The following is a 26635-nucleotide window of genomic DNA, read 5'->3' on the forward strand; positions in this document are numbered from 1 at the left end:
GGGGGGGATTCGAGGACGACGAGGGAGGGGGTTCGGAGAGATCGAGTTTCGGGCGAAACGATTCGACGGACCCGAGTTTATCAGGCTCGGATCCGTGGTACTTTTATTATAGGATCGGGTCGGATCCGTTTCATTAGAATCAGGTTTAGACCCGATACCGAGACAAATAACTTGCATCCGGTGCACCAAATCATCCGCGAACCTCCTCGTTCTCATCCACTCATCAAAAAAAAAAGAAAAGAAAAAAAACAGAAAATCTAAAATGGTGAACCAAATGGAGATGAAAAGGAGTAAGAGGGGGGATTACGGTTCACCGATGACGTGTGAACCGAGTGCAAGGAATAATTTTCTAAGCACCTCATTTGGTTTGGAATTAAGAGGTGGAATAACTCTTTAACCTCGAAGTTATTTCTAAACACTAAATTTGGGTTAGCTAACCCTACCCCACCCCATTACTTCAATCAAACAAAATATTATTTTACCCACTATCCTTCTTATTCCACCTATTCTAACCAAACACTATTTTATCTATAACTGGACTAAACCCAATTCTCAACCAAACACGAAATTACTCTAACCCCACTTTAATCCTAAACTTAATTCTATCTCTGAAATAACAAATTTTTACTTAATCCCGAACCAAACGGTGGCTTAAGGAGAAGACCATCTTATAATACTTAGCTAAATTTGGGCCTAGCCCCTTTATTCTCAGGCTCGGCCCACAAACATGGGTTCAGCCCATAAAAGCGCGTCGCCGAACTAGTGGAACCGTTGCGCTCCTCTCCGAAGCGCGACAGTGACAAAACCCGAATCTTCGCATAATATCACTCATTCCAACCCATAATTACAAAAGCACCCTTGTCTCGCTCTTTACCGCACAGAGGAGTCAGCGAAATTTTCACAAATTACGGGGGCTTTTCGATCAATAACCCGTTGCTTTTCTCGATAAAAAAAATAAAAAAAATAAAAACCTGATCCTAACGGCAATTTTCCTGCGTCTTCCTCCTCCTCCTCCTCCTCCGCTTCGTCTCCACCTCCCCTTCTCGGGGCGATGTAGAGCGACCATGGAGATCCTTAGCCTCAAACCCTACTTTATGGTTTCCTCCTCCCTTCTCTACCAAAACCCTAGCTTCGGCAAATCCAATCTCTTCTTCCCCAAACCCTACTCCATTCCCTACTCCAAGCGCGCACTCACCATCCCCGTCTCCTCCTCCAATCCCGGGATAAACACCCCATCAGAAACCCTAGAGACGCAGTCCGGTGTAAGCTCCCGTCCTTTTACTCCTTTGTGCCTGCTCTTCGCTATAGTCCGCTCCCTCGGGGGTTTCGTCCGGTCCCGTGCGCCCAAACTGCGAGCTTGGCTATGTGGCGGGCGAGNGTACGCGCTCTCCGGCGGCGGGGGCGGGATCGGGGTGATGCTGATGAGCACCACCACGGCGGCGGCGGCGGCATCCAAGTCCCGGGTGAGTCCGCACCTGTGGGCGCTCGCCGGGAACCCGACCTTCGTGTCTGGGCTCGTGGCGTGGGCGCTGGCGCAGACCATGAAGCTGTTCCTCAACTTCTTCGTGGAGCGGAGGTGGGACCTGGCGATGCTCTTCAGCTGTGGCGGCATGCCGTCGTCGCACTCGGCGCTGTGTATGGCGCTCACGACCTCGGTTGCGCTGTGCCATGGGGTTGGGGATTCGCTGTTTCCTGTTTGCCTTGGTTTTAGTCTCATAGTTATGTATGATGCCATCGGGGTCCGGCGGCATGCGGGGATTCAGGCAGAGGTGAGTTCGTCTCTGCTTTCGTCGTTTCTAATTGTTGCATTGATCTCTTTTTAGTAATTATTCAATAGAAGGAAAGGACATGAGAAGAGTGTGAGATAAGTAGGATATGTCCTCCTTGTGTCTATTCTTTGTGCTCACCAAGTGTTTGAAACTATCACCAAGTGTTTGAAACTATCTGGTTGTTAAAGGTTAGTTCTATTTGAATTGTTCTGTTTCAGATGAAGTAAAAAACCTTTGTTAGTTGATTGCATGTCCATAAGCACTTCTACTAAACATGCCGTAGAAAATGGTCTTTGAGAAATGAGCATCGAACCATATCACACTTCAAAATATCACGCCATGTCATAAGAATTACCAAAGACTTGATGTTGAGTGATTGAAAATGATATTCGTTCTAAAGAAACCACTACATCCCTATTAAACACACTTCAAACGGACATACTTATAAATTGGTGATTAGCAATATATTTGAAGTTATCTGGAGTTCTGAACTGTACAATATTCCAAGATAGTCTGAGGATTTTGAATGTAATGAAAATTGAAAAAAATAAATTTGAGTAGATTTTTGATTAATGAGCCTAAACAGGGAGCAAATAATAGAGAGGGTTCACGTGCAGGAAAGATTATGGGAATGCATCAATGTTACACTGGATTACAGGATTGGGTAGAAGATATGAATTGGAAGTATGTAAACTAGAGATGTCTCTGGAAGAACTGCAAACAGAACTCTATGATGTTGCAAGTAAAATTACTTCTTTGCTCTTTCTTTCTTTTCTTTGACAAGATCAACAAGGAAACAAAGTGGTTATAGCACCATATGCAACATAACAATACCTTTCAAGCCTCTTTTAAGGCTCTTTGATATTTATTTTTGCACATTGTCCTTCACGTATTGTTGGTCTACAGACTATGTGAATGTTCAACGTTATTACAATATGTTTTATACCTGATGCTCCTATCGACTTGAGTAACAGAGTTTCTTTTGAAGGGTAGATTTTCTGATTGAACATAATTAAGGTAATCTTAATTCTCTATCCTAAATTTTATCCAACCATCTCTATATTCAGTCCAATTATTCAAGTGATATTCAAGCGGTAAATTACTGATGCCTTGCCATATTTAGCTTTACTAGATCTTTTGTTCCATAAGAATGAGCAGTAGCAAATCTTTTAAGTGTTGCTAGAGGTTCCTTCAGAATAAGTATATTATCTCCTCGAAAAACATCCCAATTGTGTCCTTCTATTGTTACAAATGGGTTGCAGTCACCATGCTTAGAAGAAAGTTGTTTTGTAATTTTCGTTAAAATGTAAAATGGATCTTTATAATTCGTAACATAATGCAACTATGCTGTACTATAGCATGCCACAGTATTCATTCAGGTAGCAAATTCACTTCGCAGAATAAGTCTGAACTAACTCGAACATTACTAACATCTGACATTATCCATATAATTCTAGTGTGCTATGATTAAGGAATGACCAAGGTTTTTTTTTTTCTTTTTCATCTCTCTTTGCTTGTATCATATTTAAGCATGCCGATCTCTGCATTGATTTACATGTTTTTATCACCTGGTATTTATGTCCGTCTTTTTCGCTGTATATGCATGGCTCTGGCGACTTCAAAATGCATTTTCATATACTGCTTGATTTTGCCTTGGTATTCTTTTTTCATTTCTCACATGAATCATATTAAAAATTTGCTAAATGGTGCAGGTACTCAATAAGATAGTTGAGGACTTGTTTCAAGGGCACCCCATCAGTGAAATAAAGCTCAAGGAGCTCCTAGGTCACACTCCATCGCAGGTTATCGCGGGGGCTTTCCTAGGCATCTTGGTTGCTTGTTTTATTTGTCAGGGCTGTATTGTCATCTGATTTGCTCTATCAGGTACTTCGGAAGCCCATATTTTTGTTCTGCACAAATTTTTTGCTCATCTTGTAATCACGATTAATCAAAGTCTAACAGATATTAATCGGCTTTTTTGACTTCTTGTGGTGGCCGTAATTTCATGGCTAATTTCCAATAACCTTATTAATCGTGTCTTACATGTCGATCTCAACCGTGCACTTCTTCTTTTTGTTCGGAAATTGGATGGTTGGATTAAAAGTAACTGATAGGATAGATGGTTAATACATGGACAGTAGTACATGCCCAATGCCAATAACACCTACTTTTCTCTTTTTCAAATTTTGTTGGAAAAGATATCTAAGTAAACGGGCTTGGGCTCAGTCTAAACCGTAACGGGCATGATGGTTGTGGATCAAATTGGGTCGGATTGTGAAGATTGAGGCGCGGGCCTGCAGCCTCCAGGTAGCCAACATCTTGACATCAATAATAATTGCTCAAGTAGGCAAGCAAGATTGTGATTTTAACACTTTCAAGTCTCCTAAAAGTAGCTCAGGGTATACATTGAACATTTCTTGACCAGTCTAGTCACTAGTTTTCAGTTCAAATCTTTGAGTCAAGGCCTAGTTTGATTATGCAGCGGTTAAAAACATCATTTTTTTCCTAAAAAAAAAAAAGAAATTATTTACAATCTTTGTTTCTCCAATGTTATAAAATTACGGTTGCGGCTGACACCGGAGAAGCTTCGATAGTGATTATAATCATAACTTTATAATCTATCTATTAACTACATTAAAGGAAAGTTTGGGGGGACCTTAGAGTGACATGTGTCCCCCCAACCCTCCTCTTCTCTCTCCTTCTACACACACACACAAACACACACACACACACACACACACACACATACACATATATATATATATAATACAAAATTTAAAATTTTGATATTTTTAAATTTTAAAGTTTTAAATTTTAAATTTAATATTTTATATTTTAAATTATAATATTTATTTCCAAATTTTAAACTTTTCAAAATTTAAAATTTTAAATCTCTAAATTCTAATAATANGTCTAAAATATTTATTTAATAATAAAATAATTTCAACAATTTGTTGCTTTTAAAAGTTGTTTAAATAAGTTCTCATTTATCATTTAGTCAAATACATTGTAAACTAACTAAATATAACAATAAATACAATTCTTTTCTCCAACCAATGCACTCAAATTATAAAAAAATAATTTTTAGAAAATAAAAAATAATAATGGTACCAAAAGAGCTCTTAAACATATTATTTTTATTCACATACATAATATTGGCTCGGGAATACACTTTGGGATACCTTTATAATATTTGTAGCATCTATGTCTATATAAATATAAATATATGAATTCATAGTTGCAAAATGCCATGTGCCATGTTGGGAATCTTGAGATGCTCCTCTGATTGGATTTTTTTTTTTTTTAATCCAATCTAATATTTTCTCTCATTATAAAAATTTTAAAAATATATATTTTTTATACATAACTTTTTAGTTTAAATTACATGTATAAAATATACATTTTAATTCTATAATATTGAATTTTTAAAAATTCAATTAATATTATCTCTCATTATAAAAAAATAAAATATATAAATTTTTATATTTAGCTTTTTAAACAGTTTAAATTGCATGTATAAAATATACATTTTAATTGTACAATATTGATTTTTTAAAAATTCAATCTAATATTATCTCTCATTATAAAAATTTAAAATATATAAATTTTTATATATAGCTTTTTAAATAGTTTAAATTGCATGTATTAAATATAAATTTTAATTTTATAATACTTGATTGTATAATAAAATTTTGAAAGGTTTGATAACTGATTCAAATAGTTCATATATAATTCAGAAAGTTCTATATGTTTTTTACTTTAATTTTAATATCATTAATGTAATATTTATAGTTTGATAAGCGATTAATTTTGAATTTAAAGTTTTCTAAAATATCAAAAATATGATTGTCAACTTTAAATTTTAATAATTAGATATTCTAAAATTTATTAAATAGTTTGACAGGTTCTTGCCGATAATTAACTTACTAATTGAATAATATCAATAGATGCTCAACTCTGTATTCGTCGGACATACAAATAAAACAAAAACAATATAAATTATATTTTTGGTCCTCAATCGATAAGACGCTTTAGTACTCGAACTAATGCACTGCAAATTCTGGCTCAAACTATAAAGCACGTGACACTTTAGTCCTCAAATTTTAATTAGTCGAAATTTTAACTCGAACTATGAGGGATATGATATTTTAGTTTTCAACTTTTATTACTGCTATAAATATAGTTTATGATTTTTATAGTTTTGTTCTTTTTTTTTTTTATCTTTCTTATATTTTTACTACAGCAGCTGCTGCTTACTCTTTAATTTTTATATTGCTATTCTTTTTTTATTTTTTGACTCTTTTTTTAATTTTTTTTTATTTTTTAATTCCATTTATATATTTGTTTCTACAAAATCAACCCATTGTAATGTCCGGGTGCTTTCACTAGTATACAAGATGAGAAGATTGAAGATGTTTTCTAATTTTTTAGGACTTTTAATAGTATAAAAATGGTACTTACAGCAACCACATTACCAAAGTAGATCTTATCTTTGGTTGTTATCCAGGTTGTGTCCGAAAGTCTAAGGTTCGGTCCCTTTGAGTCGGCGGTGTTTAAAAATGGAGCTTGAGACCCCGCTTTTATGTTATAAAATAATAAGGGTTACAAAATCACACATGGAGGGGAATATGCTTCTCCGTTTTTCAACAAAACTATAGAAGTCATATTTGGGCCAAACTAATGCATAAATTATCGCATTTCCTCACGATGTGCAAGCATTCTCTCCGTAATCTCAAGCAGAGCCTTAGCCTGGTCTCGCGGAGTTTTAGATTTCCCCCTCTCTCTCTCTCTCTCTCTTTATGTAGTTGATTTCAAACAAAGTAGGTAAGCAATATACCTTAACACAGCTCAGGTAGTAGCTAGGGAAAGATACCATTTTATCTCTAAGACTTTGGGGTGTATACAAAAATTATATGCTTGTATATTTGCATTTGGAACCAGTGTCATTATCAACATTATCAAAGTTCATGGTTTTAGGGGTTAACGTCAACCCCTTGGGTAATACCAAAGATTAGTGGACTTAATCCCTCTTATTAATTAAGTTAAGTCGGTGTCTGCTTATCAGAAGCTAAATTGTCGGAACAGATACGAAAAATGCAGTTCTAATTTGTTAGATTATACGAAAAATTGTCACTAATCAAAGAGTTTCATTTTGATCCCTTAACAATCAAAATTTAGTGAATAAATAAAACGTTTTTTTCACACCATTTTAACTTAACAATTTATTAATATTTTGTATAAGCATAATAGGCCCACACGTTTGCTGCGCACAATGCACGCGCCAATGGCACGTGCGCAATAGGGACGAAAAAAAAAGAAAATTATGTGTTGCGTGTCTAACATTTTTTATCAAACAAAATTTGTACAAGATTTGTCACAAAATTTATATGATGATAACTCCGCTAAATCTTTTTTAATCCAATCACCAATTGCCATTTTAGAGAAATTTGACTTTCTACAATGCCAATAATTCAAATGGATAGATTATAGGAAATTGTGGAATTTTGGGACGGGTCAACGTGCGACAAAAATAAAATTTGTACATGTTTATTTAATTAATTTTTTTTGCATTAATTGTACAAAGGTACAAGAAAACTTTTTTTTTTCTCACATTATTAAGATAATAAAGTTGTCCTAAGCATTTTTTTTTCTCATTAAGAGTCTTAATCTATTATTTCGTACCAATTTTATCTCTATTCAAGAATTATAAGTCTTTTAATTTTTTTAATTTTAATATTAAAAAAAATCTAATAAATTATTGGATAAAGATAAAACGAAGTTGATCGGAGGCTTTGCAACGCGGCATTGGTGGGAGATCCCCACTAAAGTTCTATCGTGTAAGTTACTAATAAAATTTTTGACTCTGAGCTATCACAAAAGTCTATTTTATTTTATTTTATTTTATTTTATTGAGAAAAGGTTTATTGTTGTTGCACTTATGAATATTTCGTACCAAAAGTGTCATTTTAACATACCATCATTAACACGTTAAACAGTAATTATAGTACGGACTCCTCTTAAAGCATAGTTATTATATGTTTTGTGGTGTCATAACAATCACTCTCGTTGACTACTAAGCATTTATTTTTTTTAAAAAAAAGATCTTTGCAATCGTTTACTTCATGATCCAATACCATATGAACACATCATCCACTTTGGCTATCATTTCTTTTCTTTCTAGCACTTTTTTTTCTTTGATTTTTTGTCTTATTTGAGACTTTAACTGTCTCACTCTATATAGCTAAATTTATTTACTTAATGAATGAAACATGTAGTGTGCTACCTTTCCCTTTCAAAAGAAAAAAAAAAACATTTTAGCGTGCACGGTTCAATAGATTAGCTGCAAGTCATTTTTTTTTAAAAAAAAAAATTGTGAGTAAGCATATATATTTGTTGTTTTAATCATAGTAGAAATGAATTACTCACGTAGCTCAGAGATGTAAAGGCATGCATCAACTTACTGATCTAATCAACGATGCCATAACAAACGGTTTCTAACGTAAGTGGCAAAAAATTTGATGGTTGGTATCCGAAGTTTTAAGTTCGAATTCTAGTTGATTCATATTTTTAGCTATGTTTATTTTAAAAAAAATAAATGAAGTGGCTAGTATGCTTACCTTCCTCTAAAATAAAAAAAAAAAAAACAATCATGCCGTGTGTATATATATATATATATATATATATATATATATATATATATATATATATGTATTGGAATTGGGGATTGTTGTAATTACTTGTCTTAGTAGTCACACTGTAGACCACCACATCGTGTTCTTTTTCTGTACATTATTTACTGAAGCTAACTCACTTTTAATCTAGCAATCCTATGTATCTACGGCAGATGCGCTGCTGCAGGTCAAAGCTAAATAAACAACAACATGAAATTAATGAAATTAAGCGGAATATTCCTTTAGATGCTGCACGTCATTACATCATATACTCCCAGAAATTGTATGTGCTTGAGAAAGAGAGAGAGAGAGGAAATTAAAGAGGATTTTAATTGAGAAAAAATGTGTGGATCTTACCTAAACTAGTTTGTTTGTACGTACGTGGATCATGTTAGTTATATTATTATTATTCTTATTATATTTGTTATCTGTTCTCTTACGTACCTCTTCTAATCACACATGCATGGGATCCAACATGTATGTGAGGACTATTATTAGAGTTCGATCGAAAAATTATGGCCCATTTAGCATATTAATTCTTTCGCGAGCTAGCTAAGGTTCATTTTTCGTGTAAAAAAAAGTGCATGATCAATTATCAATTATATATTATAATGATCTATTTCTATATTCCACTTTTTGATCGATGTAGAGGTGATTAATTGCAGCAGCGCTTGTCAACTTCTGATCGTAATCGTAGTTGACCCTTAAGCAATTTGTATGTATGTACATAAATTTGTCTCATCAAGTGGAAAGCCCTCCTAATTAACTCTTGCAACTTGTAACTCTACCACCACCCTACTTGCCCTAGCTAGCTCTTCCGATATTCCAAAGTCCACACCCGGCCTACCACGTAATCGACGAACCGCACCAATCAAACCTCGAGTTTCTTGTATGGGTTGGTCTATGTATAGCTAGACGGGGTCCAGGGATTATTTAGTGTTCCTTGACTCCAAAATAAGATGTGATGCAAATCAAAGAAACTGATCACACAAGTGAATTTGTCAACAATTTACTATAGAGTTATTTGAGAAGTTATTATGAACTTAATTTGGGCCCATACGTACTTGGTTCAATTCATTTACTTTCTCCATCTCCTCTCGTGAGATACCATGAAAAAGGATGATGGTGATTGAAAGAGAGAGGTGAATAATATATATATAATTGTTGGAGTCACCATCCCTAAAGAAGGATATCCTAGCTAATCTTAAAGCTTATCAAAGTTACCGACCGTCCCAAGCGGAAGTGGCAAAAGGTTTGATGGTTGGTATCCGAAATTTTAAGTTCGAATCCTAATTGCATGATTCATATTTTCAGCTAAATTTATTTCAAAAAAAAATAAACGAAGCGGGTAACATGCTACCAATCTCTCTCTCTCTCTCAAAAAAAAAAAAAGCCTACCAAAGTTACTAAATCCAAAGGCAAACTCTTTGAGTTGTTTGTGCTTTTACAATAGCAGTGGCGACGATGGTCGTGGTTGTGGCACTAGCATAGGGGTTGCAGTGAACTATTACAGCAATGATGATAATAGTAATGATGATGATCAAGAATTAAAGTGTTTATCGGTACGGACTGTATCCACCGTACCGTGTCGTGTCTGTAAGATATCGATACTATACAATTCCCATGTCGATAGCATAACTCAAAATCTTATATTTTTAAAATTAATAAATAATTTTTTAATAAAATTTAAAAAATTTGATAAAAATATATAATAAATAATTAGCATATTTTATTGTTAAGAAAATAAATATTTCATACAATTACATGTCGGCACACATATATTTTTTGTGACCGTCATGTATCAGCATGATCCTACACGAACCGTGTGGTATCCTGCCGGTAAATTTTTGGCACATTCCGTATTACGGCATTTAAATCCTTGATGATGATAGATAGTAATTGGAGCATACGACGGCGGTGATGAATTTATAGCAATGACTGGGAGGTCGAAAAATCGAAGTAATCTTAGGGTTAGCTCCTGCAAAAATTAAGTGATGAATTAAAATATTATGATTATGGCTTGTGAAAGTTTTAAGCCATTTTGGACATGACGCTTGGGTCGACGCCTAATCTATTGTAAAATTTTAAGATCAAAACTACATAAATTAGAGCTCCACTAGTGGCTCGACATTAAATAACAAAGCAAAAAACAGGTATAGAACACATGATCTACAGGGAGGACATGTGAAATGCAGTAATTGTCACCCCCTAAAACATCAATCTATTACATCAATCCAAATTATTCATTTTTAGGTTGCATTATGTTCTATTCAATAGATAATTGGGTGATTAGCATGAAATAGGAAACGAAATCGAGAGACTAAAATGAGGTGGTGCACCGATGTACGGATGCACCGAGTGCAAACAATAATTTATTCTAATAAAAACTCAACTAAGAGCTCTTCCTTCAAAAATCTTTGTCTTTTTATACTAATCTTATCACACTCTTATATTTTAATACTAAAATTTTGAAAGATTATTTAAATTTTCAGATAGATTGGGTTTAAAATTTATACCTAATTTTTACGTTTACAAATAGCAGTTTCCAATAATTAAATATTTACGGGTAATTCAAAAAGAAATAGGAGAAGTGAACCATTATTTAATTTGCAACACTATCTAAGATTAACACGCAATATTTTACTTCAATAAAGTAAAGAGAAAACTCATTTAACTTCCTAAAAAAAAAGAGAGATTAAAAAGAGAAAGGAGCTGACAAATGTGGCATAGATATTATTTTATAAAAAAAAAAAAAGATTTGACTTAGATGGAGCTCTCTATATAATGTAAATGGTTCCCAAAAGGAAGAGAAAGAGAAGCAGAGTTTCGAGGAGAGAGATTTTCATTCTCAGGTGCGAAGTTTCGATTCAAAGTGAGCTTTTTTCTTCTTCTCCTTTATGTTTGAATTGGTTGTTGTTGCACTTAATTTACACTTATGCATTTGTTATTGTTGTTGTAAACTTATTTGACATTGTAGAGCGGAAAAGAGGAGACTTGGGAAGAAATTGGAACTGGGTTTTGTGTTTTTTTTACCATAGCTTCATATTTCTGTCTCCAAAATCCAATTTTTCTCTCCTTTTTTTCAGAAAAGAGTGATTTAAATGGGTTAAAGTAATGCCTTTTTTTTTTTTTTTTTTTTGAGGCTCTGTTACCTTGGGCTTTTCTTATTTTTGCTCCATTTTGATGGGTATATGATTAAAACTTTGTTTCTCTTTTATTTTGGCTAAACCTCTTTGGACATTGATCAAGCATAACAAGCTCAATTCATGCAGTAACAGATTAAAGGATGGTTTTTTTGTAAACACCATGTTCTCTTGTTGTTTGGGCTTCACATGAACCAATCTTATAGTTCATCTCCCCACTTTTCTTAGACGTGAAAAAGAACTATTTGGTGTTTTCATGGGCTTGGATTTCGTAGTTCTTTCTTAAAGATCTGAACTTCGTAGAAGTTTACAAGTTAATTTCCTGGTTTTCTTTGTGTGACTTGTTCTTGAATTCTGACTCTGTTTCTGGTCTTCCACAGGTTCCGATTCGCGACAATCGAATTTAAAGTAGCTATTGTTTTAATATAATCTCTTCCTTTGGTTGCGACCGTTTGTATAATGGGCTGTGTGCGTTCGCGGCACATCAAACACCCACCGGGATACGAAGATCCTGTTATCCTTGCTGCTGAAACTTCCTGTAAGCATCTACAAAGTTTCTGGTTTTTATACTTTCGTAATTTTGTCTCATTCAAAAAGAAAAAAAAAAATCTTATACTTTTATTTGCATTAACTAGTTCTGAGTTTGATCATTCTATCCATTCATGAGCTAATGTTACTTGGTTAATAGAATCCAGATATCTTTTCCACGGTCTCCATCGTACTGTTTAAGTGGTCGGAATCAGTTCACCCTCTTACGGAAATTTGATTTGCTTTGTATATCATGGCAGTTACAGTGAGCGATGTAGAAGCGCTGTATGAATTGTTCAAAAAGTTGAGCTGTTCGATAATAAAAGATGGGCTTATTCACAAGGTACCTTTTCATTTATGATCTGGATTATCGATTCACATGCAGTTTACATGATTTTATTCTTCTAGTTTCGTTACTTAGAATGTGTGCATTAATCATCTTTGAGCAGGAAGAGTTTCAGCTCGCACTTTTTAGAAACAGCAACAAAGAAAATCTCTTTGCGGACAGGGTCAGTGCTCGCTCTCTTTTAAATTGTTTCGTTGTTTCATCTTCCGACCGTGATCTACTATAAATTGAAAAAAATTGGCGTCCCAATGAATAACAAAGTTAACAATGGTTTTTCCTGCTATTCTCACTATATACTCTGGAAAAATTTCGTAGCTTGTTGTGTTATACGGTACCGTTCTGATAAGTTTCTTGTATTGCCTTGGCAAACAGATATTCGACTTATTTGACCTGAAACGCAATGGGGTCATTGAATTTGGAGAATTTGTCCGATCGCTTAGCATCTTCCACCCAAATACGCCAGAAGCAGAAAAAATTGCATGTATTACTCTATCGTATCCTATCTCGTATGTTATTAATATCCAATCAATATTTTTGTGGTGTCCACGGTATGCAAAACCTTATGTTGATAAATATTATGCAGTCAACTCCTTTATTCTTGTGTTTGATATATACACTGCTAGTTTTCTGTACATAGATTTGGAAATGAACTCATAAAACTCGCATGTTTCAAATATTTTGTATGGCAGTTGCATTTAGGTTGTATGATTTGAGGCACACGGGCTTCATCGAAAGAGAAGAGGTAAGAACCAGCTCCTGTTTCTTTCTGAAGAAACTTTACCAATGAAATAATTTAATCTCCTTCGGATATAATTTATGTTCGCAAGCTGCTACTTGTGATTTTGTATGATGCATCACAAAAAGTAGTCGACAAATGGAAAGAACATGGAGCAATCCTAATTAGTTTACTCAAACAGATGTGTCAAAAGGCCTTAAGGCCTTGCTATTATGGTAAGGAAAAAAGATGTCATTTTTTTTACTAAAAAGGTTAATTTAGTGAGCTAGTAATGTTTTGAAAACTTATACCATTATACTGATTCTAAAATGGTTTGTCGGTAAATCTCTCTTCCTTTGTCACATTAATGGTCTCATTATTCATTTCTTTTCACAGTTGAAGGAGATGGTGCTGGCTCTTTTAAACGAATCAGATTTGTACCTCTCAGATGATGTAGTTGAAACAATTGTCGATAAGGTAAGCAGAATCTTTGCGTGTATTCTCTTTTTCATAATATTCTTTTTAAAAAAAGTTTTTTCTCTTCTCGTAATTTTTTTGCGTAGTTAATTAGTTCATTTTGATGCTGCCTTTTGGCTTACAGACGTTCAGTCAAGCAGATACGAAAGGCGACGGAAAGATAGACCCAGAAGAGTGGGCGGAATTTGTGAAACGAAATCCATCTTTATTGAGAAACATGACTCTTCCATACTTAAAGTGAGTCTAAAAATTTTATAAAAAAAAATCAGATATTTCACTTCTCTTGTTACCTTCGACTTCACAATTCACATTTCCTACTAGTTTTTATTAGAATTTCATTAAAATATGCTGCTAAGATTAGGCGGCACCGTCTGCATTTGTCTAGTACTTTATTCTTGTTTCTTCACATGTATTCCATTGTCCGAGTTCATTTTCTATCTCATGAATGTGTTCAACCATCTCTTTGGAAATTAGTTTACATGCAAAAGAAATTAAAAAGATACTTAATCAGTGATGTATATGTATATATCATCTCCTCTTGATTGTCTTGGATTTCTATTGTTTCACAGGGACATTACAATGGGGTTCCCTAGCTTCGTGATGAATTCCGAAGTCAACGATGCGGAGTACATGTCGATCTGATATATAAAAATGTAAATTAATTGCTGTCACATATGTCCACTTTGAGAATTTCTGCAAGTTTTCTCCGATCTCCATAATATAAAAAGCAATGCAGTACAGATGGGAAAGCTAGTTTCTGGCAAACGAGCGATCGCAGATATCCTGATCAAACTATGTGGCGGTGGAATGATTCGATCTTTCAGGAGAAAAAGATATACCAGGAGGCGCAAGCAAATTCAAACATCCAAGTTTGCTTCGTCTTTTTCTTTGCTCTTTCTCAGAATTTCAAGTCAAGTACAGTAGCATGCGCGGTGCTTGTAAGTTTGAGATATAAGTTGTGACTCTTTGTACATTCTAGCTTGAAGATAATGGCTTTTGATCATGTATAATGAGCTTAACCATATCATAATGTTTGAAGCGTATTGAATGACTAGAAAGATAGATGGGACATTCGGTGCAGAAATATTTGCTATTATTGAAACTTTTAAGGAACTGTTTGCATGCGTGAATATCTAATAGCTTGTAAGATGAATCCCTGAGGCTCTAATTGTGTATGAAACATACAAATTAAACAAAATCCAATCATGCTCAATTGAAAATGACTTAAAGAGTATAAATGTATAAATGAGCCTTGCAGGGGCCAAGTCATAGCCCAGAGAGAGAGAGAGAGAGAGAGAGAGAGAGAGAGAGAGATTCGGGCTACATGGAACAAAACCATTGAGCGGATCATACGATTTGGCCCTTCTCAAACGCCTAAAAAGCAGCGTAACTAACTACTAGTATCAAAAGCCACACCCTTAGATTAGATTACTCAACACTATAAATACCATGAGCACCTTCTCTAGCTCATTACCTTCCAGTGGAGTTTCACTCTCACCTTTGCTAGTTCTTCCAAACGAAGTTCATCATTCCCTTGTTATTTCTGTAGCTTTTATTTGCAAGAGAAAACGAAAAGACGAAGGAAATGGCCGATAAGTCGGATTTGAGGTACCAGGCCGGCCAAGCTGCAGGACACGCCCAGGTGAGGAGAAAGTCTTATGCAATAGTTCTTTTCACGTAGGATAGATAACATACTAATCATATTATGTTACGTTAAATTAAAGAGGTCAGATCACGGATATGATGCAGACTGAAGATATATAGAATAGTGATAAAAGTAAATATTGTAGCGAAATTCGAAAATGGCTGAAAGTGTTTGCAGGTATGCATTTTCAACTATTCATTTGGAAAATTATTGTGTATATGGGGTAGGTAATTTCGCATTGGTCCTTCGTCGGTTATTTAAATTCATCACAAAACTAACCAACCTATATATGCACTTAAAATCAAACCCGGCCACAGCATGCATGAGCCATTAAAATTTATGTTTCATGTTTTTTTTTCCTTTTTTTGCTCAACTTTTTTGGTATTTTGAGCATTGTGTGAATGGTTGCATGGTGAGTCACAGGTGAAGAAAGATGAGATGATGAACAGGGCTTCTGAGGCTTGTCAGCAAGGCAAAGAGGAGGCAGGGGGCCTCATGCAGCAGAAAAGCTCATGTATTCTCAGAGAGATGCAATTTATGAGATGGTGATAAATATTTTTGCTGTTCTATTACAGACTGGTGAACAGGTGAAGCAGATGGCGCAGGGAGCAGCTGACGCGGTGAAGAATGCGGTCGGGATGGACGGCTCCACGACCACCTCCACCACCAGAACCACCACCACCAAGCCATGAACTGATCCCAGTTTCATTGTTTGCTTAATGTGCTTCCTCTCTGCTGGGTATAAATGGCTTAAGTTGCTTTACTTGTGTTCAATAATGTAATGTTGCTGCAAACTGCATTTTGTCAGCAAGTTTCTTGTTTTGTTTCTTCTCCTTTTCCTTAGTATGGAGATCATGTAATGGCCTGTTTCGGCCCGAATTTTGCAATGGATTTAGTTTAGTTGGTTTTGCTCTTTATGTAGTTGCTGAGTTATATGTCTTGTGAAAAAGTATTATTGTAAGTGCATAAATTTTACAGGAACCAACAAAAATATTGAACTTCTATAAACCAGTTAAATATATCTAAAAATATTGAACTTCGAGTGAGTAATAATTCGAAACTACGTAATCAGAAACGAAAAGAAAATCAGAACAGCGAACCGATGTCGATGATTTACTAGCACTTATTATTTTTGCAAAATAAATCAAATAATAATATTGGCACAAACAAAACATAGGCTCTAATAGTCTCTACAAACTAGTAAGAATTTGCTGCACTGAAGAGTAAGTTCCTACAACAGCAATAACCACTCCAATCACTAATATACCTACAATTGCCACAAACTCGACGGTACAAATCCTCGCGGCCTTATAAATCTTGAGGTAGCACAAGCACGGGAACAAGACGGTCGCCATGATACTCAGAAACGATCCGATGAACGCCATTAAGTAGGCGAAAAAAGGTATAGTCGATGCCACTACCACCGTGCTCATCACGATAAGAGTTCGTATTGAGAGGCTAGTCGATTTATTGCTAAAAGCGAGACCGAGCCGTTCTTCAATCGCTGTCATGATCGGGGAGACTACGAGAGCATATTTCGTGAGAGGATTGATTAGAGTGGTATATATTGCGATTTTTGTGTAGATTTTTCCTGTAGGAAGGTTTAGTGTTACTTGAGATTGTAGATCCTCGCCGTACATAAGGTACCCCAAAATTGCAGTTAATCCGTAGTTGAGAGTGCACAAAACAGATGAAATTAACAGCACCTGCAATAAAAGAATTAAACAGGAGATGGTAAAGTCCTGTTTCAGATGATTTTAACAATAATCATGTAGTAAATTTTTGGGGATTGCTGGCGATTTTGTATATATATCCTTGTAAAATCATCAAAATGGTTTGGCATTCAACATTTGCTAGGAAAAATGGTTTTGCAACTAAATAAATGAAGTTCTTGGATAACTTCAGGTTTGGCAAGTAATATATAATTAAGTAAACACTTTTTTTTTTTTTTGAGAGCGTGTACTCATTTGGTCCCGCTCCTTAAGCGATTTTTTTTTCTATATAGAAAGTACGAAAGTAGTAAGTACAATAGTAGTAGTCAGACGTTTGATCAACAAAAATGTTTAGAACTTGTGACTCAAATATAAGAAGCTGAAACAAGGACATTCTTAAACTTCAAAAAAGGAAACAAACATAATTAGAAGTTTCTGCTTCTAACCTAGGCAAAAAGCCACAAAATCATATCAACTTCAAAAACAAAAAAGAAATGTTGTGCTTTTGGAAAAAATCTCTATATATGCATGCATATTGCTTACCTTGGAGAAGTGATTTTTAACTCTCATGGAGGTGTAAATAGTAGGAAAAACTGCATGACCAGTGAAGCACACAAAATACAAGCCCACAGATGTGGGAATCCCCTTCAAGTTGAACAAATCCCCCTTGCTCTCAAATCCAGTTTCAGCAACTCCAGCCCATATCAAAGAACCCGTTAAGATGACCGACGCGATAACTCCCCCGGCCGAAACATAAGCTAACATGCCCAGATTCCGAAACCACGTAGACGGTAGGATCAGCGCAGCGGCAACAAGTATAAACAGTTGCTTCCCTTCTATTCTCAACCTGCTTATCTCAATAGTTATACCGGGGAGCAGCTTATCCAAGTTATCCCCCGCGAGTATTAGGAAGCTGATCGCGACGAGGTAGAGCTCGAGATACATGAAACTCGCTATGATGGCCTTTCCTTTCGAACCGAAAGCGTATTCTCCGATATCGGGATAGGTTCTGATTGTTGTATCGGCGTGCATGCACCGCTGGATGAGTATTCCGGTGTAATAGCATAGGACTCCGACGAAAAAGAAGAGGCCTAAGCTGAGCCATCCACCTTCAGAGAGCGCGTACGGCATCGACAGAACCCCGATACCTAGAACCGTTAAACATGCAAATAGTTCATGATCTGCTAACGCATCCAATCGCATAAAACTACGAAAATGATCGAATGAATGTTCTATATATATATATATATATACACACGCGCAGTGCCTATCATCAAAAAGAAAGTTTTAAAGCAGGCTTTCGGATAGAGGGGGAACCTGAGATGGCGTTGGTGAGGTTCAAACAAGTCCTCGAGAAAGACGTGCCATCGTTGTCGCGCGTAGAGAGCTCGCCGTCGGCTTCCTCCTTGGCGGTGAGCCGAGGAAATGTGTCGTGCCGATCATCATGGCCATGCAAGAGAGGTTTCTTTAGGGAGACCCCATGATGATCAACATGATCAACATCCATGATTATGGATACCACATGATCATGGCATGGTGGTGATGATGAGGAGCTGGTATTTGGAGAAGATGATTGGAGACGCATCCTAATAGATACTTGGTGAAATAATTAAAAAGTACTTCTACAAAATTGGCAATGAGGGTGGTAGCTAATACTTGGCTATATATAGAGGAGTCTACACATAACATACACCAACCAATCGTTGACCCGCGACGAACTTTTTTTATTTTGCTCTGGGATTTATGCCCTGACATTAATTATATAATTAATTTATTTTTGTCCGTAGTGCATAATTTGACTATGTTCTATAATTCAGTCCCTGTTGACCGAGAACGTAGAATAGGACCCGATTATTTGACTGGGTGTTTAAGTAATATATATATATATATATATATATAGAGAGAGAGAGAGAGAGAGAGAGAGAGAATTAAGCTGGAATACTATCAATAGCATCAAATTATTGGTGCTATTAATTTTTTAGCCCTTGGATTAAGAAATGTGCGGTTAGGATAATATGGCCCCTTAGGGTTGAGTGGATAGTTGGTTGAATAGTATAATCTAACGAGTAAAAATAATCAAAGGGATTAATCTAACGGCAGAAAGCTTGATAGCACCAAGTGTTTAGTGCTATCGATACCATTGCAGCCGGACTCTCTCTCTCTCTCTCTCTCTCTCTCTCTCTATATATATATATATTAGTGAAAGAGCCCGTACTTCGTAGCGAATAAAAACTATAAGAATAATTAATAATAAGAGAACATCAAATATTCTGTTATGTACCTTACTTGCTACAGTCGCGAAAGGACTCTCACTATTGGTAACAAGGATGAAAATGACGACAAGATCACTTCGGCCGCGGCGGAGGAGAGAGATGGGTGCACATTAGTAAGAGGAGGGAGGGAGCCGACAGTTTATGAGAAAAGATGAAGGAGAAAGAATTAATGAATTAATTGGAACCGAAAAATTTGATGGAGAAAAAGTTTGGTAGTGAAAATATTCAGATGTATTAATTAAAAATATTAATTGAAAGTTTGATGAAGAAAAAGCAGAGGGTCAAGTGAAGGACAACTTGCCATTGAAACTTTGATAATGGAAACATTTAGATGTATTAATTAAATACAATAATTGAAAGTTTAATTAAGAAAATATAGAAAGTCAAATGATGGTAAGAGTGAAGTGTTAATATACAGAGGATGAAGAATAATTTGCCACATGATAAAAAATATTGAAGATTCATGAAAATTAATAGATTAATAGATAATAGATAATAGATAATAGATATACACACACAACTTCAAGTACTCAACAGTGTCCACTTAATTATTAATTAACCTGTAGATCCCAATTAATGTAGCTTATATGATTTTATACGTTCATGTGTTTCACAGCTGATAACTAGTAACCTGTACCTTTCCATTAATATTTTGAGTGTAACATGTTGCTCACATGTTAAATTTTAAACGGGTTAATTACACCAGTAGCCCCCAATCTTTTCATTAATTTTCACTTGGGTCCCCAACCTTTTTTTTCTACAATTGAGTCTCTAATCTCTTGATTTTATTACAATTAGGTCCCAACTGTTAAAAAACCTGTTAAAATTAACGGAATCACCACGTCAGCGCCTATTTGGCATACTTTTGCATGTTAATTTAGGTTTCTAAACTTTGCACATTTTTTACTTTAGTCTCTAAAAATAAAAATTCAAAATTTTAAATTTAAAATAAAAAATAATATTAAAATTTTTTTGCAATCTGCTGACACAACGCTACAATGGTGCTGACATGGTGCCACCGTGGCGCTGACATGGTGCTGACGTGGGCATTTTCCGCCAATTTTAACACCTATCTAACGGTTGGGACTTAATTGGAATAAAATCAAGAGATTAGGTACTCAATTGTAAAAAAAAAAGGTTAGAGATCCAAGTGAAAATTGGTGAAAAGATTGGAAACTACTGGTGTAATTAACCCAATTTTAAACTATATATGGATATGTTTTCCTTAATTTAAAAAAATATGATGTCCTTTCGAGGAAGGAGATAGCCGAGAAATCGTGGACAAAACTGAGCCTAATCAACGAGACATAGACGTTGACCAAAATACGGAAACATCTATTTCTATTTCTTTACATTAAAGGAGTGTTTGGGGGGACCTTGGGGTGACACGTGTCCCTCCAAACCCCCCTTTACTCTCTCTCCCTCTCTCTCTCTCTCTCCATATATATNTATATATATATATATATATATATATATATATATATATATCAAAATTTAAAATTTGATACTTTCAAAATTTTAAATTTTAAATTTCAAATTTAATTTATAATATTTATTTTCAAATTTTAAACTTCAAATTTTAAAATTTTAAATCTCTAAACTCTATGAAATTAATTAATTAATTAATTTTATTAATAAATTCATTGTATATAATATAATTAATTAATATTATTAATAATACACGTAATAAATCGCATAATAAAATCTAATTTGATCGATGTATAAAAAAATACATAATTTAAATTTGAGGAGTAAGATTTTAGAAATATAGTGCGTATGTGTATATATATAATTAATTTTATTAAACAAATTCTTCCATTATTTTATTTTCCTTCTATTTATTACGCATAAATCTTTATAAAATAAGTTGTCGTTTTAATAAATTTTATTTAAATAAAATTAACTATTAAATTTTAGTAATTGGTCGATTAACCTCAAACACTCTATGAAATCATCTTTCCTAGCTGGATATTTAGTACAAGATAAGTATCGATTAAGAAGCGTACGTACACACTCAACATTAATGTTGTTATTTTATTTGTTTGGTTTGAACACTAAAACAAAATATATTTTAGACGATATTTTATATTTTTTAGCATTTTGATATGTGCCGATATCATGATTAAGTGTCGCCAATAAATATATTTTTATTAAATACTGACAAAATTTTTTTGACACTATATTAAAGTGTCTTCTGACATATTTTACTTAGATGACTCTTTACTCGACACTTTCACAAGCGTCGGAGTTATTTTTACCAATGTTTTAAAGCGTCGCTAGTTATTATTTAAAGTATCATTAAATGCAAAATTTATTGCGATATAACAAAAAGCAAAAACAATGTGCTTATTTTCGAGAATCTAACATGTTTCTCATGGAAAAAAAAGAGGGACACACACTGCAGGATACATATCCCATTCAATATAGAGTGCCTTTCCTTGAGTGTTTGAGGTTAATTTTATAGTCATAGTCATTGGTCTTTTTCATAATGGACAAGTCATCTATGAATTTTCTACTTAATTATAGTCATTTTCCTTTCCTTCATTTCCAGTGGACAAGATAAAGCAAAACAAGATCATTTGTAAGTTAGTGTACGAGAATTGAACCAAAGAATATATATAAACCCTTATATATAATTCATATTTTTAAATACAGAGCTTCAGGGTAATCACTACAACAAAAACGGTCTATAGCGACACTTTTAAATGTTGGTACATGTCAAAAAAGTGCCGCTAGCTAAAATAACCCACACTTTTAAAAAGTGTTGCTATATGTGGGGTCGTTAGGTATATAGTGACAGTTAAAGAGTGTCGTTATAACCTAAAAGAGTGCTGCTAATTTACCAACACTTATTTAAGCATTTAGCAACCGCCGAAACTCTATCGCGTTGGCTGCGGTAGCAGATGAGGACGACAGAAAAGGTTCTTCGTCTAGAATTTCAGTGGATTAAGTGAAGAGAGAAGAAAAGATGGTAATTGATTTTTTTTTTTTCTTTTCTGTTTGTAATCGGGCAAATGGACTGGGTGTGATGGGTTGAGTAGAATAATCTTTTATTTTTTGGTTGGATTGGGCTTTATATTTAGGCCTTAGTAGATGTTTTTTTAAGTTTTAGTATAAATGAGACACTTATTCAAAAGTGTTCCAAACATGTGTCCTTATAACCTAATTCTGTTGTAGTGAATACTTTAAATTAAGAGAAAAACATGGGAGAGCTTATCGATCCAGTTTGTTTGAAATTATTCAAACAAGATTTTCTTATCCTTTTGGTAGCATTTAAAATAGTATTTTCTCTTTAATTATTTGCCTTGATCTAATTACACTATTTTCTTTTCCATGAAATGGCTAAATATATCTTGATGTTGGATTTTTTTTTTATGAATGAAAAATTCATGCATTATGCATGCTTTTGTTTTAACTTTTATATTATTAGTAAAATAAAAACTATTGCATGACTCATTTAATAACAATTTTTCCTTCTATATTAGATAGAGAAAATCCAATCCCCAGCGTACATGCATGCATGATAACGTAAACGGTGAAGTAAACGGTCAATAAAAGCATGCTAGCCATATATAGTAAACAAATAAACGACCAATTTAACACGCATGGTTTTGATATTTCACGAATGGATAATGTTTATCCATCACACTCTTCACGATTTTAATATTTGGTAAAAAAAATTTTAAAAAAAAAATGGCAAAAACCCTCATCTTTTGCTTTTATTTCCCCATAATTCTATTAAAAAAAATTTATTGATTAATATATAACAGGCAATTCCTTATATACTCCTTAAAAGTTTCAAATTCTTATATTTACCTTGTTTAGAAACCTAATATAAAAAATATATTTTTAACATACCAAGTTTTTTCAGACATACTTCTAGAGTTAAATTCTACTAAGTCAACGGTTAGAAATTATTTATGTGAAATTACTATTTTGCCATTTTAAATTTATCCTTCTATTATCACTAATTTTTTATATTTGCCGTTAAGTTATAGGAAAAAAAAAAATTTAAATTTTTTTCGCTTTCAAATATACTCTTTTATCATCACCGACTTTTCTTATTACACTTAAGTTAAGAACAAAAGAGATATTTTGGACTCTTTTTAACTCTCGTAGAAATCTAATCCGAGTTTAATACGAGATGATTTAACAGATACTAACAATGGGATTATTTTTGAACAATGAAAAAATATACGAGAAATATATTTGAAATAAAAAAAAAGAGTATATAAGATATTTCAAAAGTTTTGAGAGATATGTAAGTAATTATAGCAAAATGTAACTATACGCTTTTCAATTTGCTCAATTTCTAGAAGTTGATGTCTTCATAGGCTCCGGCCCATTCTCTCCATGTCATAACAAGATCCGGCCCACCCTAGCCCCTTAACTTCTTTTTTTTTTCTTTTTTTTTTTCTTTTTTTTTTTTTCCCCTAGTGTTGGGAATCCGGTACTCGCCCCGATACCGGATCTCGTGAATCTGCAACCCGCTCTGATACCGACTGCTGTGGATCCGGTATCAATTGTTGGGATTCCGCAACGGAAACGTCAAATCGGGTTTTACCATAAACCCGTCTCCTCAGCAAAAGCTGATACAATCATAAAAAAGAGAAATACCAAAACAGAAAATATGCGGGTAAAATAAGATTCATTAAATAAATGAAGATTACACCTGACTCCTCTTCTGCAACAAAGTAGCTACAACCCAAGCCCTCTTTCTTGAATCTCTTCTATTCTTCTCTCGTCTTTTATAAACCTAAAAGACAATCCATCTACGTGCACCCGTGCACTAGGTGCACAAAATAACTCTCTCTTTCTCTTTTTCTCTCTGGTACGACACCCCAAGTGCACTTTTTTCTCTCTGCCGTACTCCTCCAAAAAAAAAAAAGACTCTAATGCATTATATATAATGCTCCAACTAGAATGTACCCAATTCTAGTATATTTAGGATTTCTACTCCAATTAATATCTAAATCTATCTTAATTAATCTCTAGTAGATTTATTTAAATATTAATCCTAATCTAGTTAGGTTTATCCTCTAATTAATATATAAATCTTAATTTATCTCCAACAGATTTAAATATTAATTATTATCCAAATAGGATTCAATAACAAATCTAACCAAATCCTAACAATCTCCACCTTGGTTGGATTTGTAATCTTCAACCGTCACGTCGAGCTCACCATGCAAGCTCCATCTTGAGCTTGTCTCCTCCGCTGGATGTCGCCGCATCCGCTGCTCCGTCTCGAGCGACTGCACCTCCGCGAACTTGTGGAACCCAAACCGTCTTTGCTTCCGTTCTGACTGTGCTCCCCTTCAGAACGTACAAGTTCCCACGCTTGTTCGCCTCGCACACGACCCGATCTCGTTTTCGGACCCTCATAGCTCTACCTAAAGCCGAAATACCGCAACCCTTCGAGTCCAATGCGCCTAACGAGATCAAATTTCGCTTCAATCCAGGAACGTACCGCACACCTGTCAGCGTCCTCACGACCCCATCGTGCATTCGGATCTTCACCGTGCCGACTCCCAAAACTTTGCACGTTGTGCCGTTCCCCATTAGAGCTTTTTCACCTTTGATCGCCTTATAGGTTGCAAAAGACTCCTTCTCCGGGCATACGTGAAAAGAACACGCCGAATCAAGCACCCACGCGTCATCCGAAATTTTCGCACCTTCGGTCACCGCATATAGCACATCAGAATCGAACATCTCCAACTCTGCCGTCTGTGCCGTCGCTGATACCGTCTCGTCCTGGTTCACGACAGTTTTCTTCTTCTAGCGCTTTAACTCCTTCAGATCATCCTGAAGTTTTCGACTGTTGCGCTTTATATGCCCTTTCCTGTGACAGTAAAAGCACTCCACCTCAAATAGCGGCTTCTTCTGTCGATCTCCGGTCGCTGATGTTGTCGGCTCCTTCTTCGCTCTCACCACCAAAGCAGTATCATGTCTCTACGTGCTGGACTCCTGAGTCATCTTCCACATCTCGTTCGAGAGAAGCGCCGCCGTGACCGTCTCCACGCTTATGGTCTCCTTGCCATAAAGCAACGTGGTCACCAGATGCTCATATGTCGCCGGTAGCGAAGATAGTAAAATCAGCGCCTTATCTTCGTCATCCAGATTGACTCCGATGCTAGTCAACTGGGCCACCACCTTGTTGAACTCGTTCAGATGATCATGTAGGCTTGCCGCTTCCTGCATCCGCAGCGTAAACAATCGCTGCTTCAGATATAACCTGTTCGTCAAGGATTTGGTCATATACAGATCTTCTAGTTTCTTCCACAACTTCGTCGGTGTCATCTCGCTGGCTACGTTGTAAAGAACCTCATCTGCTAATAATAGATGAAGCGTACTCAGCGCCTTCCGCTCCATTTTCGTCCATGCCGCATCCGTGACCTCCGCCGGCTTCGCCTCCTTCCCGTTCAACGTCTCGTCCAATTCTTGCTGTACGAGGATCGCTCGTACTTTAATTTGCCACAATCCGAAATTGTTCTTGCCGTCGAACTTCTCGATTTCGAATTTCGTGGCCATCTTCGTCGATCTTTCCCTCAGATCGGTAACCTTCGGCTCTGATATCACTTGTTGGGAATCCGGTACTCGCCCCGGTACCAGATCTCGTGAATCCGCAACCCGCTCCGATACCGACTGCTGTGGATCCGGTATCGATTGTTGGGATTCCGCAACGGAAACGTCAAATCGGGTTTTTACCATAAACCCGTCTCCTCAGCAAAAACTGATACAATAATAAAAGAGAGAAATACCAAAACAGAAAATATGCGGGTAAAATAAGATTCATTAAATAAGTGAATATTACACCTGACTCCTCTTCTGCAACAAAATAGCTACAACCCGAACCCTCTTTCTTGAATCTCTCCTATCATTCTCTCGTCTTTTATAAACCTAAAAGACAATCCATCTACGTGCACCCGTGCACTAGGTGCACAAAATAACTCTCTCTCTCTCTCTCTCTCTCTTTCTCTCTGGTACGACACCCCAAGAGCACTTTTTTCTCTCTACCGTACTCCTCCAAAAAAAGACTCTAATGCATTATATATAATGCTCCAACTAGAATGTACCAAATTCTAATATATTTAGGATTTCTACTCCAACTAATATCTAAATCTATCTTAATTAATCTCTAGTAGATTTAAATATTAATCCTAATCTAGTTAGGTTTATTCTCTAATTAATATTTAAATCTTAATTTATTTTCAACAGATTTAAATATTAATTATTATCCAAATAGGATTCAATTACAAATCTAACCAAATCCTAACCGTTAGTTCAGTGCCTAAATAGAATTCAGTGTCATTTCATCTGAATTCATTTAGAAGTTAAATTTTTAGTTTGGATTAA

At 35.1% G+C, this 26635-nt stretch overlaps 4 protein-coding genes across 7 annotated transcripts; 3 read left to right on the top strand and 1 right to left on the bottom strand.

Moving 5' to 3' along the window:
- Positions 963–3811, top strand: LOC109717804. Its single transcript, XM_020243728.1, has 2 exons — positions 963–1769; positions 3482–3811. Exons 1-2 carry the CDS (start codon positions 1065–1067, stop codon positions 3638–3640), a joined length of 864 nt encoding a protein of 287 aa, XP_020099317.1. The 5' UTR covers positions 963–1064; the 3' UTR covers positions 3641–3811.
- LOC109717046 (calcineurin B-like protein 7) lies at positions 11155–14762 on the top strand. 4 transcript variants are annotated; one of them, XM_020242703.1, is made up of 10 exons: positions 11244–11312; positions 11964–12121; positions 12372–12454; positions 12561–12620; positions 12830–12938; positions 13147–13199; positions 13569–13649; positions 13774–13886; positions 14219–14302; positions 14386–14762. In XM_020242703.1, the coding sequence occupies exons 2-9, from the start codon at positions 12043–12045 to the stop codon at positions 14289–14291; spliced, it is 651 nt and encodes a 216-aa protein (XP_020098292.1). In that variant the 5' UTR covers positions 11244–11312; positions 11964–12042; the 3' UTR covers positions 14292–14302; positions 14386–14762. The 4 variants fall into 4 exon arrangements, with proteins under 4 accessions (XP_020098290.1, XP_020098292.1, XP_020098291.1 ...); XM_020242702.1 differs by having other exon boundaries at positions 14391–14762; XM_020242701.1 differs by having other exon boundaries at positions 11155–11292; positions 14219–14762.
- On the top strand, positions 15106–16215 carry LOC109717047 (late embryogenesis abundant protein 29-like). Its single transcript, XM_020242704.1, has 3 exons — positions 15106–15291; positions 15718–15795; positions 15867–16215. Exons 1-3 carry the CDS (start codon positions 15235–15237, stop codon positions 15984–15986), a joined length of 255 nt encoding a protein of 84 aa, XP_020098293.1. The 5' UTR covers positions 15106–15234; the 3' UTR covers positions 15987–16215.
- On the bottom strand, positions 16460–18622 carry LOC109717674 (vacuolar amino acid transporter 1-like). Its single transcript, XM_020243545.1, has 3 exons — positions 18324–18622; positions 17550–18154; positions 16460–17000 (listed from the first exon to the last, which is right to left on the bottom strand). The coding sequence occupies exons 1-3, from the start codon at positions 18589–18591 to the stop codon at positions 16485–16487; spliced, it is 1389 nt and encodes a 462-aa protein (XP_020099134.1). The 5' UTR covers positions 18592–18622; the 3' UTR covers positions 16460–16484.

The sequence above is a fragment of the Ananas comosus genome, linkage group 11, assembly GCF_001540865.1.
Source record: "Ananas comosus cultivar F153 linkage group 11, ASM154086v1, whole genome shotgun sequence".
NCBI lineage: Eukaryota > Viridiplantae > Streptophyta > Magnoliopsida > Poales > Bromeliaceae > Ananas > Ananas comosus.